This window comes from Neoarius graeffei, chromosome 3 (genome assembly GCF_027579695.1).
Source record: "Neoarius graeffei isolate fNeoGra1 chromosome 3, fNeoGra1.pri, whole genome shotgun sequence".
In the NCBI taxonomy this organism is placed as follows: Eukaryota; Metazoa; Chordata; class Actinopteri; order Siluriformes; family Ariidae; genus Neoarius; species Neoarius graeffei.
Genome location: NC_083571.1, coordinates 105,218,013 through 105,232,327, shown reverse-complemented (window position 1 = coordinate 105,232,327; position 14,315 = coordinate 105,218,013). Strand labels below are relative to the sequence as shown.

Here is a 14,315-nt window from a genome sequence, read left to right as displayed (position 1 = left end):
AACAAAAAATAGAGTCTGTTGGCAAATGAAGCAAAGGGAATTATCAATGATCCATGGTAAGAGCACATTGTTCTCAGAGAAGAGTTACTATGTGTAGACAGCTGAGCCAGGACCCTGCTGTCACTCGTCAGCTCACAAGCTCCTTAGTTTGTGAAATAGCTTCAGATAAAGGAGTTATGTGGTTCAACCCATTGGTGATTACACGAACTGATGCCTAAAACAGTATTCTGCTTAACGATGAAATTGTGATATTTGACTGGACAATGCAGCTGAAATTTTATTTGATATGTCTTAATTTTTCACTTGTACTTTATTTTTTGTCATTTTTTTAAAAATTACATTGTGAAGTATATGATAAACTTTATTCATACAGGTTATCTTGTGTAGCCAAAAGAAACAGGCTTCACCCAAAAGGAGACGCTCATAGAGTAATAGTGGGGAGAATATCATATTCTTACTGTTATTTATTTCCTTTTAGACCATCCCAGAAAAAAAAAAAAAAACCTAATCATGTGTGACGACGATGAGACCACCGCCCTCGTGTGTGACAATGGCTCTGGTTTGGTCAAGGCTGGGTTTGCCGGTGATGATGCTCCCCGTGCTGTCTTCCCTTCCATCGTTGGAAGACCCCGTCACCAGGTAAGTCAAATTCACAACGTAATGTCGCAACAGCATACACTAAAATTACAAAGGGAAAAACTGAATCATGTTTGTATTCAAGAGGAAAAGACTCAGTGATTTCTGATGGATGACTTCTCCCAATAGGGTGTGATGGTCGGTATGGGTCAGAAGGATAGCTACGTTGGAGACGAGGCCCAGAGCAAGAGAGGTATTCTGACTCTGAAGTACCCCATTGAGCACGGTATCATCACCAACTGGGATGATATGGAGAAGGTGAGTGCCAGTTACTCAAAGACAATTACTCAAGACACAAACATAGAGTAATTATTATAACAAATCAAAAATGTTAATAACACAATACCCTTTTATTTGTTTTGGGTATTGATGGTAGATTTTCTGATTGCTAATAAAGACAACCTTAAGCAAAGGAATGTATTTTATGCATTCTGTCAGTCTTAGCTAAATGAATGGCATGTCGTTGTTTTTTTAAACCTTTGTCTCAGATCTGGCACCATACCTTCTACAATGAGCTGCGTGTGGCCCCTGAGGAGCACCCCACACTGCTCACTGAGGCCCCCCTCAACCCCAAGGCCAACAGGGAGAAGATGACCCAGGTCAGGGGAGAGTACAGAGTACACTATACCCCACCCTCATTCTCAAATACACTGTTGACACTCATGCTTCTCTTTATTTGTCATAGATCATGTTTGAGACCTTCAATGTCCCAGCCATGTATGTGGCCATCCAGGCTGTGCTGTCCCTGTATGCCTCTGGCCGTACCACTGGTCAGTATCTCTAGAAATAATCCCTGAAAAATAAAGCCCTTATTAGTATTATTATCTCTGCGTATTTCCATGAGATTTACACTCTCTTCCATTGTGTCACAGGTATTGTGCTGGACTCTGGTGATGGTGTGACTCACAACGTCCCCATCTATGAAGGTTACGCTCTCCCCCATGCCATCATGCGTCTGGATCTGGCTGGTCGTGACCTGACTGACTACCTGATGAAGATCCTGACTGAGCGTGGCTACTCTTTTGTGACCACTGGTGAGTATAGATAACACAATTTTGAGAAACATAAAGCATAAGAATATTTATTAGGAATGATTAATAAAATACCTTTAAATAATTTATTTGATTAGACTAATTTACTGAACATCAGTATTGCCTTCATGAGCTGAACTTGTGTAGTTTCTCACTAAAATATGTCCTCCATACATAGCTGAGCGTGAGATTGTGCGTGACATCAAGGAGAAGCTGTGCTATGTCGCTCTGGACTTTGAGAATGAGATGGCCACTGCTGCATCATCCTCCTCCCTGGAGAAATCCTACGAGTTGCCTGATGGCCAGGTCATCACCATTGGCAATGAGCGTTTCCGTTGCCCAGAGACCCTCTTCCAGCCTTCCTTCATTGGTATGTCTTGCTTGTACATTGCACGCACTTTGTCCCACTCTGCCCCCTGCAGTTGCAAGCTAACTAAGCCCAATACAACATTTCATCCAGGTTAACTACATGCCTTTCTGATGTGACTTTACCTCACAGGTATGGAGTCTGCTGGTATCCATGAGACTGCCTACAACAGCATCATGAAGTGTGATATTGACATCCGCAAGGACCTGTATGCCAACAACGTCCTCTCTGGTGGTACCACCATGTACCCTGGTATTGCTGACCGTATGCAGAAGGAGATCACTGCTCTGGCCCCCAGCACCATGAAGATCAAGGTAAGAGACTGAATGAAGCCAAAAAAGCAGCCCGAATCTGTTCTATGCACACTCTGATAATGTTTCTTCCTGTTCCCAGATCATTGCCCCTCCTGAGCGGAAGTACTCTGTCTGGATTGGTGGCTCCATCCTGGCTTCCCTCTCCACCTTCCAGCAGATGTGGATCAGCAAACAGGAATATGATGAGGCTGGCCCCTCCATTGTCCACAGGAAATGCTTCTAAATGCCTGTCCTATGTGTTCATCTATCCCCCTGTCTGCATTTGTACTGTTTTGAATACTGTATATACATGTACTATTGTAATAAAGTTAATTACCTGTCACACTATTCAAGTTTCTCATTTCATTATTGATTAAATACGATTTAGAAATGACAAAGATCACAAGATCGGTGCAGCAAATAGCATTGTCACCTCACAGCTCCAGGGTCCCTGGGTGTTATTCTGGGCTTGGGTGATTATATGGAGTTTCGCATGTTCTTCCCATGCTCACATGGGTTTCCTTTGGGTTTTCTGGTTTCCCTGTCCAAACACATACTTTTACACTGGCTATGCTCAATTGCCCCAAGTGCAAATGTGTACCCTGTGATGGCCTGGTGTCCCATCTGGGGTGAATATTGTTGTGCCTTGTCCCACCACAAATCTGAACAAACTTAATAATTACATTACTGTACGCTCTCCCCCATGCCATCATATGTCTGGATCTGGCTGTTCGTGGCTGACTGACTATCTGATGAAGATCCTGACTGAGTGTGGCTACTCTTTTGTGACCACTGCTGTCACACTGGCGAGTGGCCTAGTGGTTTGCGTGTCCACCTCTCAATCAGGAGATTGCGAGTTCTGCTCACGGTCGGGTCATACCAAAGACCATCATAAAAATGGTGCCTACTGACATCTGGCAAGGCATGCTGCAATACAGATGCGAGTGGGGAGTCAAACTCTTGCGGTTACGAAAGGACTAGCCCCCCACTGTAACCCTAGCTATGTAATATAGGCGAGAGGCCGAGGGCTACGAAATGGAGATTAGTGTCGCCAAACGCGCCATGAATGGTGGGGGAAGGACTTTGACTTGTGCCTTGTGCCACCACAAACCTGACCAGGATAAAACTTAATAATTACATTACTGTACGCTCTCCCCCATGCCATCATATGTCTGGATCTGGCTGTTCGTGGCTGACTGACTATCTGATGAAGATCCTGACTGAGCATGGCTACTCTTTTGTGACCACTGGTGTCACACCGGCGAGTGGCCTAGTGGTTTGCGTATCCACCTCTCGATTGGGAGATTGCGAGTTCTACTCACGGTCGGGTCATACCAAAGACCATCATAAAAACGTTGCCTTCTGGCAAGGCACGCTGCAATACAGATGCGAGTGGGGAGTCAAACTCTCGCGGTTACCAGAGGACTAGCCCCCCACTGTAACCCTAGCTATGTAATATAGGTGAGAGGCCGAGGGTTTTGAAATGGAGATCAGCGCCGCCAAACGTGCCATGAATGGTGCGGGAAGGACTTTGACTTGTGCCTTGTGCCACCACAAACCTGACCAGGATAAAACATAATTACATTACTGGCATTTAGCAGACACTCTTATCCAGAGCAACGTACAACATACCCAGAGTAACCTGGGGACCAGTTGGGGGTTAGGTGCCTTGCTGAAGGGCATTTCAGCCATTACTGCTGGTCCAGGGAATTGAACTCTGGTGACCTTTTGGTCCCAAAGCAGCTTCTCTAACCATTAGGTCATGACTTCCACAATAAGGAAGATAGAAAATAATCCATCCATCCATCCATGATCTGTAGCCACTTATCCTGTTTTACAGGGTCGCAGGCAAGTTGGAGCCTATCCCAGCTGACTATGGGCGAGAGGCGGGGTACACCCTGGACAAGTCACCAGGCCATTGCAGGGCTGACACACAGAGACAAATAACCATTCACACTCACATTCACACCTATGGTCAATTTAGAGTCACCAATTAGCCTAACCCACATGGACTGTAGGGGAAACCTGAGCACCCGGAGGAAACCCACGCAGACACGGGAACTTCGAGTTTGTTGATGGTGTAGTGGCTGCTGCTTTATGTCCTGGGGCTCCCTCATGCCTGTGTTACCTTCTGGCTCTTCTGCTCCTAAGACCTGCCTGATCCCTCCTGGTGCCCTGTGTCTGGTTGGAGTCTCATCGCATCGCTCCTGTGGAGGACGGCCCCATATGGACAGTTGAAAGTCACACCTGGAGGATGGTCTGGAATCTTACAGAATGCTTTTATGGCTGACGACTACAGTTGACTTGCTAACTTTAGGACTGCGGTTGTCATGAACAGTTTTGTGCTCAAGTTTCCACCAATGAAGAGTTTATAACATCAACGAAACTGACTTCATGTTAAAACTGTTAATGTTATAATCATGCTGTCTGTTGTTGCCCAAATGAGGATGGGTTCCCTTTTGAGTCGGGTTCCTCTTGAGGTTTCTCCCTCATGTCGTCTGAGGGAGTTTTTCCTTGCCACCGTCGCCACAAGCTTGCTGATTGGGGATAGATTAGGGATAAAATTAGCTCATGTTTTAAGTCATTCAAATTCTGTAAAGCTGCTTTGCGACAATGCTTATCGCTAAAAGCGCTAAACAAATAAACTTGACTTGACTTGCCATACAAACTCCAGACAGAAAGGCCCTCGCCGGCCACTGGGCTCGAACCCAGTGAGGCGACAGTGCTAACCACTACACCACTGTGCCACCCTGCTAGAAAATAATGTTATATCATATATAGACCAAGCTGTTGGCTATTTTTCACCAGGGAACACATTAGGATGAATTTTTATTCAGTTTTATCATGCATGATCTGTGTAATGTTTCTGTTAAAATACACTTTATTTGTATAGTCAGTACCTTTCGAAGAATAAAGCTGAGTATGAACAGGGGGACTTGCAGGGCTTGTGTCCTTGAGCACAGTGCGCAGAGGTGAAGAGCTGGGTTGCTTAGCAACAGCGCAGTATTCCGGAAGAGAGGAGGATAAAAGCGTCAGTCCTCATCCTCACAGCCTCTTCACTCATACACATGACACGGTAAGGGCTTGGGTTTTTTTTTTACTCTCTTTACTAGACTTTCTTTTTTTCCATAAGCACTAATCCTGATCTTTAGAGAAATGTGCGCACATTAAGGCTTTTACTGGGCTAGCTAAAGGAGGGGCTGGGTGGGGAGGAAAGCAGTGTCAATGACATCAACACTGCGGTGTACATCTGTGCACATCAATATACTATACTTTTGAGAAATACTCTCTAGATATAAATATAAATATGTATTTGTGTTCTTTTCTGTGTGTCAAAAGCTTGAGGTGTTATGGATAGAAATGGAGCTAGGTTGATGAGGTGACCAGTAAAATGGGCATGTCCATGATCAGGACTGTGGTGTGTGTGTGTGTGTGTGTGTGTGTGGCAGTGCAGTGATGTGCTCGGCGGTGTGGGCGCTGTTGTTGGGCATGGCGGCGCTGGTGTGCGGAAGGAGCGCTCGCGGTGACGCAGACATTGAGCGCCTCCTGCACGGGGTGATGGAGCAACTGGGCATTGCGCGACCCCGCGAGGAGTTTACAGCGCACCAAGCGGCTAATGTAGCAGGCCCTCTCAGCATCCAGGGTAAACACCACAAACACACTCAGTATTAGAAGAAGAAGAAACCTTTATTTGTCACATGCACACTTCATCTCATCTCATCTCATCTCATCTCATCTCATTATCTCTAGCCGCTTTATCCTGTTCTACAGGGTCGCAGGCAAGCTGGATCCTATCCCAGCTGACTACGGGCGAAAGGCGGGGTACACCCTGGACAAGTCGCCAGGTCATCACAGGGCTGACACATAGACACAGACAACCATTCACACTCACATTCACACCTACGGTCAATTTAGAGTCACCAGTTAACCTAACCTGCATGTCTTTGGACTGTGGGGGAAACCGGAGCACCCGGAGGAAACCCATGGGGAGAACATGCAAACTCTGCACAGAAAGGCCTTCTTGCTGTGAGGCGACAGTGCTAACCACTACACCACCCATGCACACTTCAAGCACAGTGAAATTCATCCTCTGCATTTAACCCATCTGAAGCAGTGAACACACACACACACACACCCAGAGCGCCCGGGGAGCAGTCAGGGGTCAGGTACCTTGCTCAAGGGCACCTCAGCCCAAGGCCGTCCCGCGTCAACCTGACTGCATGTCTTTGGACTGTCGGGGAAACCGGAGCACCCAGAGGAAACCTGCGCAGACACAGGGAGAACATGTACACTACCGTTCAAAAGTTTGGGGTCACTTTGAAATGTCCTTATTTTTGAAAGAAAAGCACTGTTCTTTTCAATGAAGATCACTTTAAACTAATCAGAAATCCACTCTATACATTGCTAATGTGGTAAACGACTATTCTAGCTAAATTCTACTAAATGTCTGGTTTTTGGTGCAATATCTACGTAGGTGTATAGAGGCCCATTTCCAGCAACTCTCACTCCAGTGTTCTAATGGTACAATGTGTTTGCTCATTGCCTCAGAAGGCTAATGGATGATTAGAAAACCCTTGTACAATCATGTTAGCACAGCTGAAAACAGTTGAGCTCTTTAGAGAAGCTATAAAACTGACCTTCCTTTGAGCAGATTGAGTTTCTGGAGCATCACATTTGTGGGGTCGATTAAATGCTCAAAATGGCCAGAAAAATGTCTTGACTATATTTTCTATTCATTTTACAACTTATGGTGGGAAATAAAAGTGTGACTTTTCATGGAAAACACAAAATTGTCTGGGTGACCCCAAACTTTTGAACAGTAGTGTAACTCTGCTGTTATAATAGCCCTGTACACTCATCTCATCTCATTATCTCTAGCCGCTTTATCCTTCTACAGGGTCGCAGGCGAGCTGGAGCCTATCTCAGCTGACTATGGGCGAAAGGCGGGGTACACCCTGGACAAGTCGCCAGGTCATCACAGGGTTGACACATAGACACAGACAACCATTCACACTCACATTCACACCTACGGTCAATTTAGAGTCACCAGTTAACCTAACCTGCATGTCTTTGGACTGTGGGGGAAACCGGAGCACCCGGAGGAAACTCACGCGGACACTCAATGCCTAATACTGTTTTGTCCTGTCTTGTTTTGTTTCGTCTTCCTTTTAGGGTGGGTTATTTTGATATTTTAATATCTTTGTGTCTGTTACTTATATTTTGTGAGGTATGCCATTGACCATTCCAATAATGTGCTGTACTATTTTGTGAAATTCCCAATAAAAAAAAACAAAAAACGATCGCACTAGAAAGCATGGTCAAGCTCCCAGTGTAGCTGCAGTCTTTTTAGTTGCGAATTACCTCTTGTGTTAATAATTCGCCATGTCAAAACAAGCGAGACTTTCCTCCTTCTTTCGACGTGAAGAGAGATAAGCAATTTATTATATACAACCCCGATTCCAAAAAAGTTGGGACAAAGTACAAATTGTAAATAAAAACGGAATGCAATAATTTAGAAATCTCAAAAACTGATATTGTATTCACAATAGAACATAGACAACATATCAAATGTCGAAAGTGAGACATTTTGAAATTTCATGCCAAATATTGACTCATTTGAAATTTCATGACAGCAACACATCTCAAAAAAGTTGGGACGGGGCAATAAGAGGCTGGAAAAGTTAAAGGTACAAAAAAGGAACAGCTGGAGGACCAAATTGCAACTCATTAGGTCAATTGGCAATAGGTCATTAACATGACTGGGTATAAAAAGAACATCTTGGAGTGGCAGCGGCTCTCAGAAGTAAAGATGGGAAGAGGATCACCAATCCCCCTAATTCTGCGCCGACAAATAGTGGAGCAATATCAGAAAGGAGTTCAACAGTGTAAAATTGCAAAGAGTTTGAACATATCATCATCTACAGTGCATAATATCATCAAAAGATTCAGAGAATCTGGAAGAATCTCTGTGCGTAAGGGTCAAGGCCGGAAAACCATACTGGGTGCCCGTGATCTTCGGGCCCTTAGACGGCACTGCATCACATACAGGCATGCTTCTGTATTGGAAATCACAAAATGGGCTCAGGAGTATTTCCAGAGAACATTATCTGTGAACACAATTCACCGTGCCATCCGCCGTCAGCAGCTAAAACTCTATAGTTCAAAGAAGAAGCCGTATCTAAACATGATCCAGAAGCGCAGACGTCTTCTCTGGGCCAAGGCTCATTTAAAATGGACTGTGGCAAAGTGGAAAACTGTTCTGTGGTCAGACGAATCAAAATTTGAAGTTCTTTATGGAAATCAGGGACGCCGTGTCATTCGGAGTAAAGAGGAGAAGGACGACCCAAGTTGTTATCAGTGCTCTGTTCAGAAGCCTGCATCTCTGATGGTATGGGGTTGCATTAGTGCGTGTGGCATGGGGAGCTTACACATCTGGAAAGACACCATCAATGCTGAAAGGTATATCCAGGTTCTAGAGCAACATATGCTCCCATCCAGACGACGTCTCTTTCAGGGAAGACCTTGCATTTTCCAACATGACAATGCCAAACCACATACTGCATCAATTACAGCATCATGGCTGCGTAGAAGAAGGGTCCGGGTACTGAACTGGCCAGCCTGCAGTCCAGACCTTTCACCCATAGAAAACATTTGGCGCATCATAAAACGGAAGATACGACAAAAAAGACCTAAGACAGTTGAGCAACTAGAATCCTACATTAGACAAGAATGGGTTAACATTCCTATCCCTAAACTTGAGCAACTTGTCTCCTCAGTCCCCAGACGTTTACAGACTGTTGTAAAGAGAAAAGGGGATGTCTCACAGTGGTAAACATGGCCTTGTCCCAACTTTTTTGAGATGTGTTGTTGTCATGAAATTTAAAATCACCTAATTTTTCTCTTTAAATGATACATTTTCTCAGTTTAAACATTTGATATGTCATCTATGTTCTATTCTGAATAAAATATGGAATTTTGAAACTTCCACATCATTGCATTCCATTTTTATTTACAATTTGTACTTTGTCCCAACTTTTTTGGAATCAGGGTTGTACAAACCTGCGGGTATGTACTCAGGCTGCCAGGAGTGTGTGACCCCCCCCTTTGAAAAATCCTAGCTACGCCCCTGAATGTCACCTTGGATATGAATGTCATGGCAATATTTGGCCTTTTGGTAATTTCTTTGAACTGTTCTTCTTCTGTGACAGAATAATTGTACAGCATACATACATCCATTATCTCTAGCCGCTTCATCCTATCCTACAGGGTCGCAGGCAAGCTGGAGCCTATCCCAGCTGACTATGGACGAGAGGCGGGGTACACCCTGGACAAGTCGCCAGGTCATCACAGGGCCGACACACAGAGACAAACAACCATTCACACTCACAATTCACACCAACGGTCAATTTAGAGCCACCAATTAGCCTAACCTGTGGGGGACTGTGGGGGGAAACCAGAGCACTCAGAGGAAACCCACACAGACACGGGGAGAACATGCAAACTCCACACAGAAAGGCCCCCATTGGCCACTGGGCTCGAACCCAGAACCTTCTTGCTGTGAGGCGACAGTGCTAACCACTACACCACCATGCCACCCCCAAGCAGTATACAAACAAGTACCTTAGAGGGTCCTGCCCCAGTGACAAACCATTGTACCCCTCAAGGTACAACAGTGTAGTTTATTTTCTGAGAGTGCATGAGGAGTGACTTGCTGTTTCTAATTGAATGTGTGGTGTGATGTATAGTGTATCAGGTTAAGTAGTCTGTGCATGTTAGTAGTTCATTTTCTTCCTTTCATGAAGCCTGTTTGATGTAGGCTGCAGGCCTACAAAGTAAACCATAAAATGTACCGGTGCTGTTCTACTAAATATCAACACCCTTGGAACTCCACTTGTCCGATCAAATTAGTGGACCAGAACTAACTGTTGTATAATGTGCCGTATTAGCAGAATGTTCTATTAAAAAATGAATTTCTCTTTTTCTTCGTCTGTAAATGATTATTTCTGGCTGCATGCTAAGTTATGGAAGTGTATGTCCTCTAGGTGGTGCTCATGAAGGACTTCAGCATCTCGGCCCCTACGGGAACATCCCTAATATTGTTGCAGAACTGACTGGGGACAATGTTCCAAAAGACTTCAGCCAGGACCATGGATATCCTGATCCCCCTAACCCATGCCCTCTGGGAAAATCAGGTACAGATGAGTCTAGTACCACCTGCCAAATCCCATAAAAATATTATGCTTGAAAATTGTTTATTATTGCATACCCACCATATAAGACACCGCACTGCAATCTAATCAGTTACATTTCACTTAGTTTTATCACTGTTCTGCTCTGCACTGTCAGAAATAAGCGTGCAGTCGGAGTCTATTTCTGTCCCCCAAGGTACATTCTACACTAATGTACCCCCTAGGGCACGTTATTGGACCTCTAGGGCCAAAAAGGTTCATACATGTTCCCAAGCAGTATATAAAATGTACAAATAAGTACCTCCGAGGTTACTTTACTGCCCCAATGACAAGCCGTTGTACCCCTAAAGGTACAATAATATACTTTATTTTCTGAGAGTGTGTCAGGTTAAGTTAGAATAAATAAGAATAAATTGTATTTCCATAGAATGTCTTATTTTTCAATTTTTTTTCCACACATTTTCTTCTTAAATAACATCTTTTTTTAAGCTGCTGATGGGTGTTTGGAGAATTCACCAGACACAGCTGAGTTCAGCCGAGAGTTTCAGAAACACCAGCATCTCTTTGACCCAGAACATGACTACCCCTCACTGGCCAAATGGGTGAGTTACAGTGTGGATAACTTGGACAGAGAGTCAAGATTAGCATCTGGGTAACATCTGGTTTCAGAATTGCCCAACCCAAATCTCTAACTGGAACTTTATATGCTGTTGTTGAGAATATTGACTTCAGTCAGTAAAGCTTTATTGGTTATATTGAAAAGAAGAAACATTTGAACCTTTTAAATTATGTTTTATTAAAATTTTTATTCGAGTTGAGAAAAGAACTTGCTGTTTCTGCTTATCACTGATGTTCTAGTTTTTGATTATGTTTCCAGAATAAAAAGCTGTTATATGAAAAACTGAAAGGAGGACCGAAAAGAAGAAAAAGGGTTTGTTATAATCTTAATGTTTCATTACCTGATATAATAATATGTGAAATGTACATGATGCACAAATAGGGCTGTTATGGTGTCACAGTTTCACAGTTTAATCACGGTGTGTGATGGGACAGATATCTTTACCTGTCTACATGTTCCTTACTCCAGCGGTTTTCATTCCTTTCTTCCAAAAAAAAAATCACAAACTTTGCTCAGAGCGCTGCCTTTTTTCACTATCATTCTCAGATTAAAATTTTACGATAAATGTTAACGACATAGAGATTTTATGGAAGCTGTGTTTTCCTAAAAAAGAACCATTAAGGGATTTTATCTTTGTGCTATATATAACACAAACATAAAATCCCTTAATTATATATATATATATATATATATATATATATATATATATATATATATATATATATATACACGTACACTACCGTTCAGAAGTTTGGGGTCACCCAGACAATTTTGTGTTTTCCATGAAAAGTCACACTTTTATTTCCCACCATAAGTTGTAAAATGAATAGAAAATATAGTCAAGACATTTTTCTGGCCATTTTGAGCATTTAATCGACCCCACAAATGTGATGCTCCAGAAACTCAATCTGCTCAAAGGAAGGTCAGTTTTATAGCTTCTCTAAAGAGCTCAACTGTTTTCAGCTGTGCTAACATGATTGTACAAGGGTTTTCTAATCATCCATTAGCCTTCTGAGGCAATGAGCAAACACATTGTACCATTAGAACACTGGAGTGAGAGTTGCTGGAAATGGGCCTCTATACACCTATGGAGATATTGCACCAAAAACCAGACATTTGCAGCTAGAATAGTCATTTACCACATTAGCAATGTATAGAGTGTATTTCTGATTAGTTTAAAGTGATCTTCATTGAAAAGAACAGTGCTTTTCTTTCAAAAATAAGGACATTTCAAAGTGACCCCAAACTTTTGAACGGTAGTGTATTTTATATATATATATATAGACACACACACACAGGGTTAGTCAAAATTATGGTAACACTAATGGATTATTTTTCTCCTGAATGTGTGGTGCTCCATGACCGCTCTTGGCGTAATTGGGCCCTACTTTTTTGACACCCCAACAGTGACGTCAGACGTCTACTCACAGATGGTGCAGCAGTACGCCATTGATGAACTTCCACTACACATCCAATTGGCAGGGTATTTCCAACAGGATGGTGCACCGCTGCATTTTGGCCGTACTGTTCGTGCTTATCTTGACCACACATTTTCAGGTTGATGGATGGGTTGTGGTGGACCATTGCCATGGCCTCCACACTCCCCTGATTTGACGCCCTGTGATTTCTGGTTATGGGGTATGGTGAAGGAATGCGTGTATAGTAGGAAAGTTCGTGATATCAATGACCTCAAGGACAGGATAAGGACTGTGGTATCATCTATTCCCCGTGAAATGTGTGTCCAGGCTTTAAATGGCACTGTTGCTCACTGGTTTTTGTGTGTTGAACATTTATGGCGAACAGGTTGAGACCATCCTGTAAACCATCTTGCATATACACTACCGTTCAAAAGTTTGGGGTCACTTTGAAATGTCCTTATTTTTGAAAGAAAAGCACTGTTCTTTTCAATGAAGATCACTTTAAACTAATCAGAAATACACTCTATACATTGCTAATGTGGTAAATGACTATTCTAGCTGCAAACATCTGGTTTTTGGTGCAATATCTCCATAGGTGTATAGAGGCCCATTTCCAGCAACTCTCACTCCAGTGTTCTAATGGTACAATGTGTTTGCTCATTGCCTCAGAAGGCTAATGGATGATTAGAAAACCCTTGTACAATCATGTTAGCACAGCTGAAAACAGTTGAGCTCTTTAGAGAAGCTATAAAACTGACCTTCCTTTGAGCAGATTGAGTTTCTGGAGCATCACATTTGTGGGGTCGATTAAATGCTCAAAATGACCAGAAAAATGTCTTGACTATATTTTCTATTCATTTTACAACTTATGGTGGGAAATAAAAGTGTGACTTTTCATGGGAAACACAAAATTGTCTGGGTGACCCCAAACTTTTGAATGGTAGTGTATGATGTATGCTTTGTGAATAAATGGTTTCAAACATTTAAGTGTTAACATAATTTTGAATATATATAACAAGTGCAGAGACACTTGTGTTCAAAAATTTTGACACAGTCAAATTCTCCTTTCATTTTCACTCCCAGTGTGTTTTTTAAAGGGTCCATTAATAGTCATAACATGAAACCATGATATTTTTAGACTCGGAGAACATACCATGAAAATTTTAATCCATAACACCTCTGCCTACAAGACAGTTTGTGCTGGTAAGATGTAAAGGAAAATGCTGACAGACGCCCCTCTGTTTTCTGTTTCAGAGCACCAACCCATATCTGATGGGACAGAGACTGGACAATGTGGTGGCTAAGAAATCTGTGCCGCATTTCCCAGAGGAGGAAGAAATGGAAACCACTACAAGACAAGTCTGAATGTAATATTAAAATAACGGTTGTATAAGAGAGTTACTGTATCTATCTGTGCATGTTAAAATTAGGATCAGTAAACCTGAACCATGAGATGAAACTGGCGAAATTGAAGATAGTGATAATTTAAAATGTCTTTTGGCCTGACATAGTTTTTGTTGTTGTTTTAAGAAAGTTAAATAAAACAAACGTGTTCATGTGCAAAATTTTTGATGCGTGTTTTTTTCAAAAAAGTTCTTCTGAAATGTTATAAAGACCTTTTTCAATAAGGCACATCCGGTTCTTGTTACGCAGAGCTGATCCTTTTACTTGATCACATCCCATTTGTCACATTTCTGTTTCAGTTTTCAGTCCCCAGGTTTTCCAGATGGGGTATTTTCCAGGCACAGCTGTCCAGATGTGG

The 14,315-nt window shown here is 42.7% G+C and overlaps 2 protein-coding genes across 2 annotated transcripts; both read left to right on the top strand.

Annotated features, from left to right (window-relative positions):
• The first annotated feature begins 281 nt into the window (after window positions 1-281).
• On the top strand, window positions 282-2,675 carry actc1a (actin alpha cardiac muscle 1a). The gene is made up of 8 exons (XM_060917838.1): window positions 282-639; window positions 766-894; window positions 1,125-1,235; window positions 1,322-1,406; window positions 1,509-1,670; window positions 1,846-2,037; window positions 2,167-2,348; window positions 2,428-2,675. The coding sequence occupies exons 1-8, from the start codon at window positions 511-513 to the stop codon at window positions 2,569-2,571; spliced, it is 1,134 nt and encodes a 377-aa protein (XP_060773821.1). The 5' UTR covers window positions 282-510; the 3' UTR covers window positions 2,572-2,675.
• A 3,108-nt stretch (window positions 2,676-5,783) lies between these two features.
• Window positions 5,784-14,014, top strand: LOC132883009 (neuroendocrine protein 7B2). The gene is made up of 5 exons (XM_060916130.1): window positions 5,784-5,970; window positions 10,370-10,519; window positions 11,006-11,118; window positions 11,394-11,447; window positions 13,808-14,014. The coding sequence occupies exons 1-5, from the start codon at window positions 5,784-5,786 to the stop codon at window positions 13,916-13,918; spliced, it is 615 nt and encodes a 204-aa protein (XP_060772113.1). The 3' UTR covers window positions 13,919-14,014.
• Window positions 14,015-14,315: the final 301 nt, after the last annotated feature.

What these genes read in the sequence shown, in the direction of transcription:
- LOC132883009 (XM_060916130.1), top strand. Translation starts at nt 5,784, where the DNA reads ATGTGCTCGGCGGTGTGGGCGCTGTTGTTGGGCATGGCGGCGCTGGTG. An exon ending in AGGCCCTCTCAGCATCCAGG is followed by an intron (nt 5,971 to 10,369) that starts GTAAACACCACA and finishes TATGTCCTCTAG; the next exon opens with GTGGTGCTCATGAAGGACTT. An exon ending in ATGCCCTCTGGGAAAATCAG is followed by an intron (nt 10,520 to 11,005) that starts GTACAGATGAGT and finishes TCTTTTTTTAAG; the next exon opens with CTGCTGATGGGTGTTTGGAG.
- actc1a (XM_060917838.1), top strand. Translation starts at nt 511, where the DNA reads ATGTGTGACGACGATGAGACCACCGCCCTCGTGTGTGACAATGGCTCT. An exon ending in CTACTCTTTTGTGACCACTG is followed by an intron (nt 1,671 to 1,845) that starts GTGAGTATAGAT and finishes CTCCATACATAG; the next exon opens with CTGAGCGTGAGATTGTGCGT. An exon ending in CCAGCACCATGAAGATCAAG is followed by an intron (nt 2,349 to 2,427) that starts GTAAGAGACTGA and finishes TCCTGTTCCCAG; the next exon opens with ATCATTGCCCCTCCTGAGCG.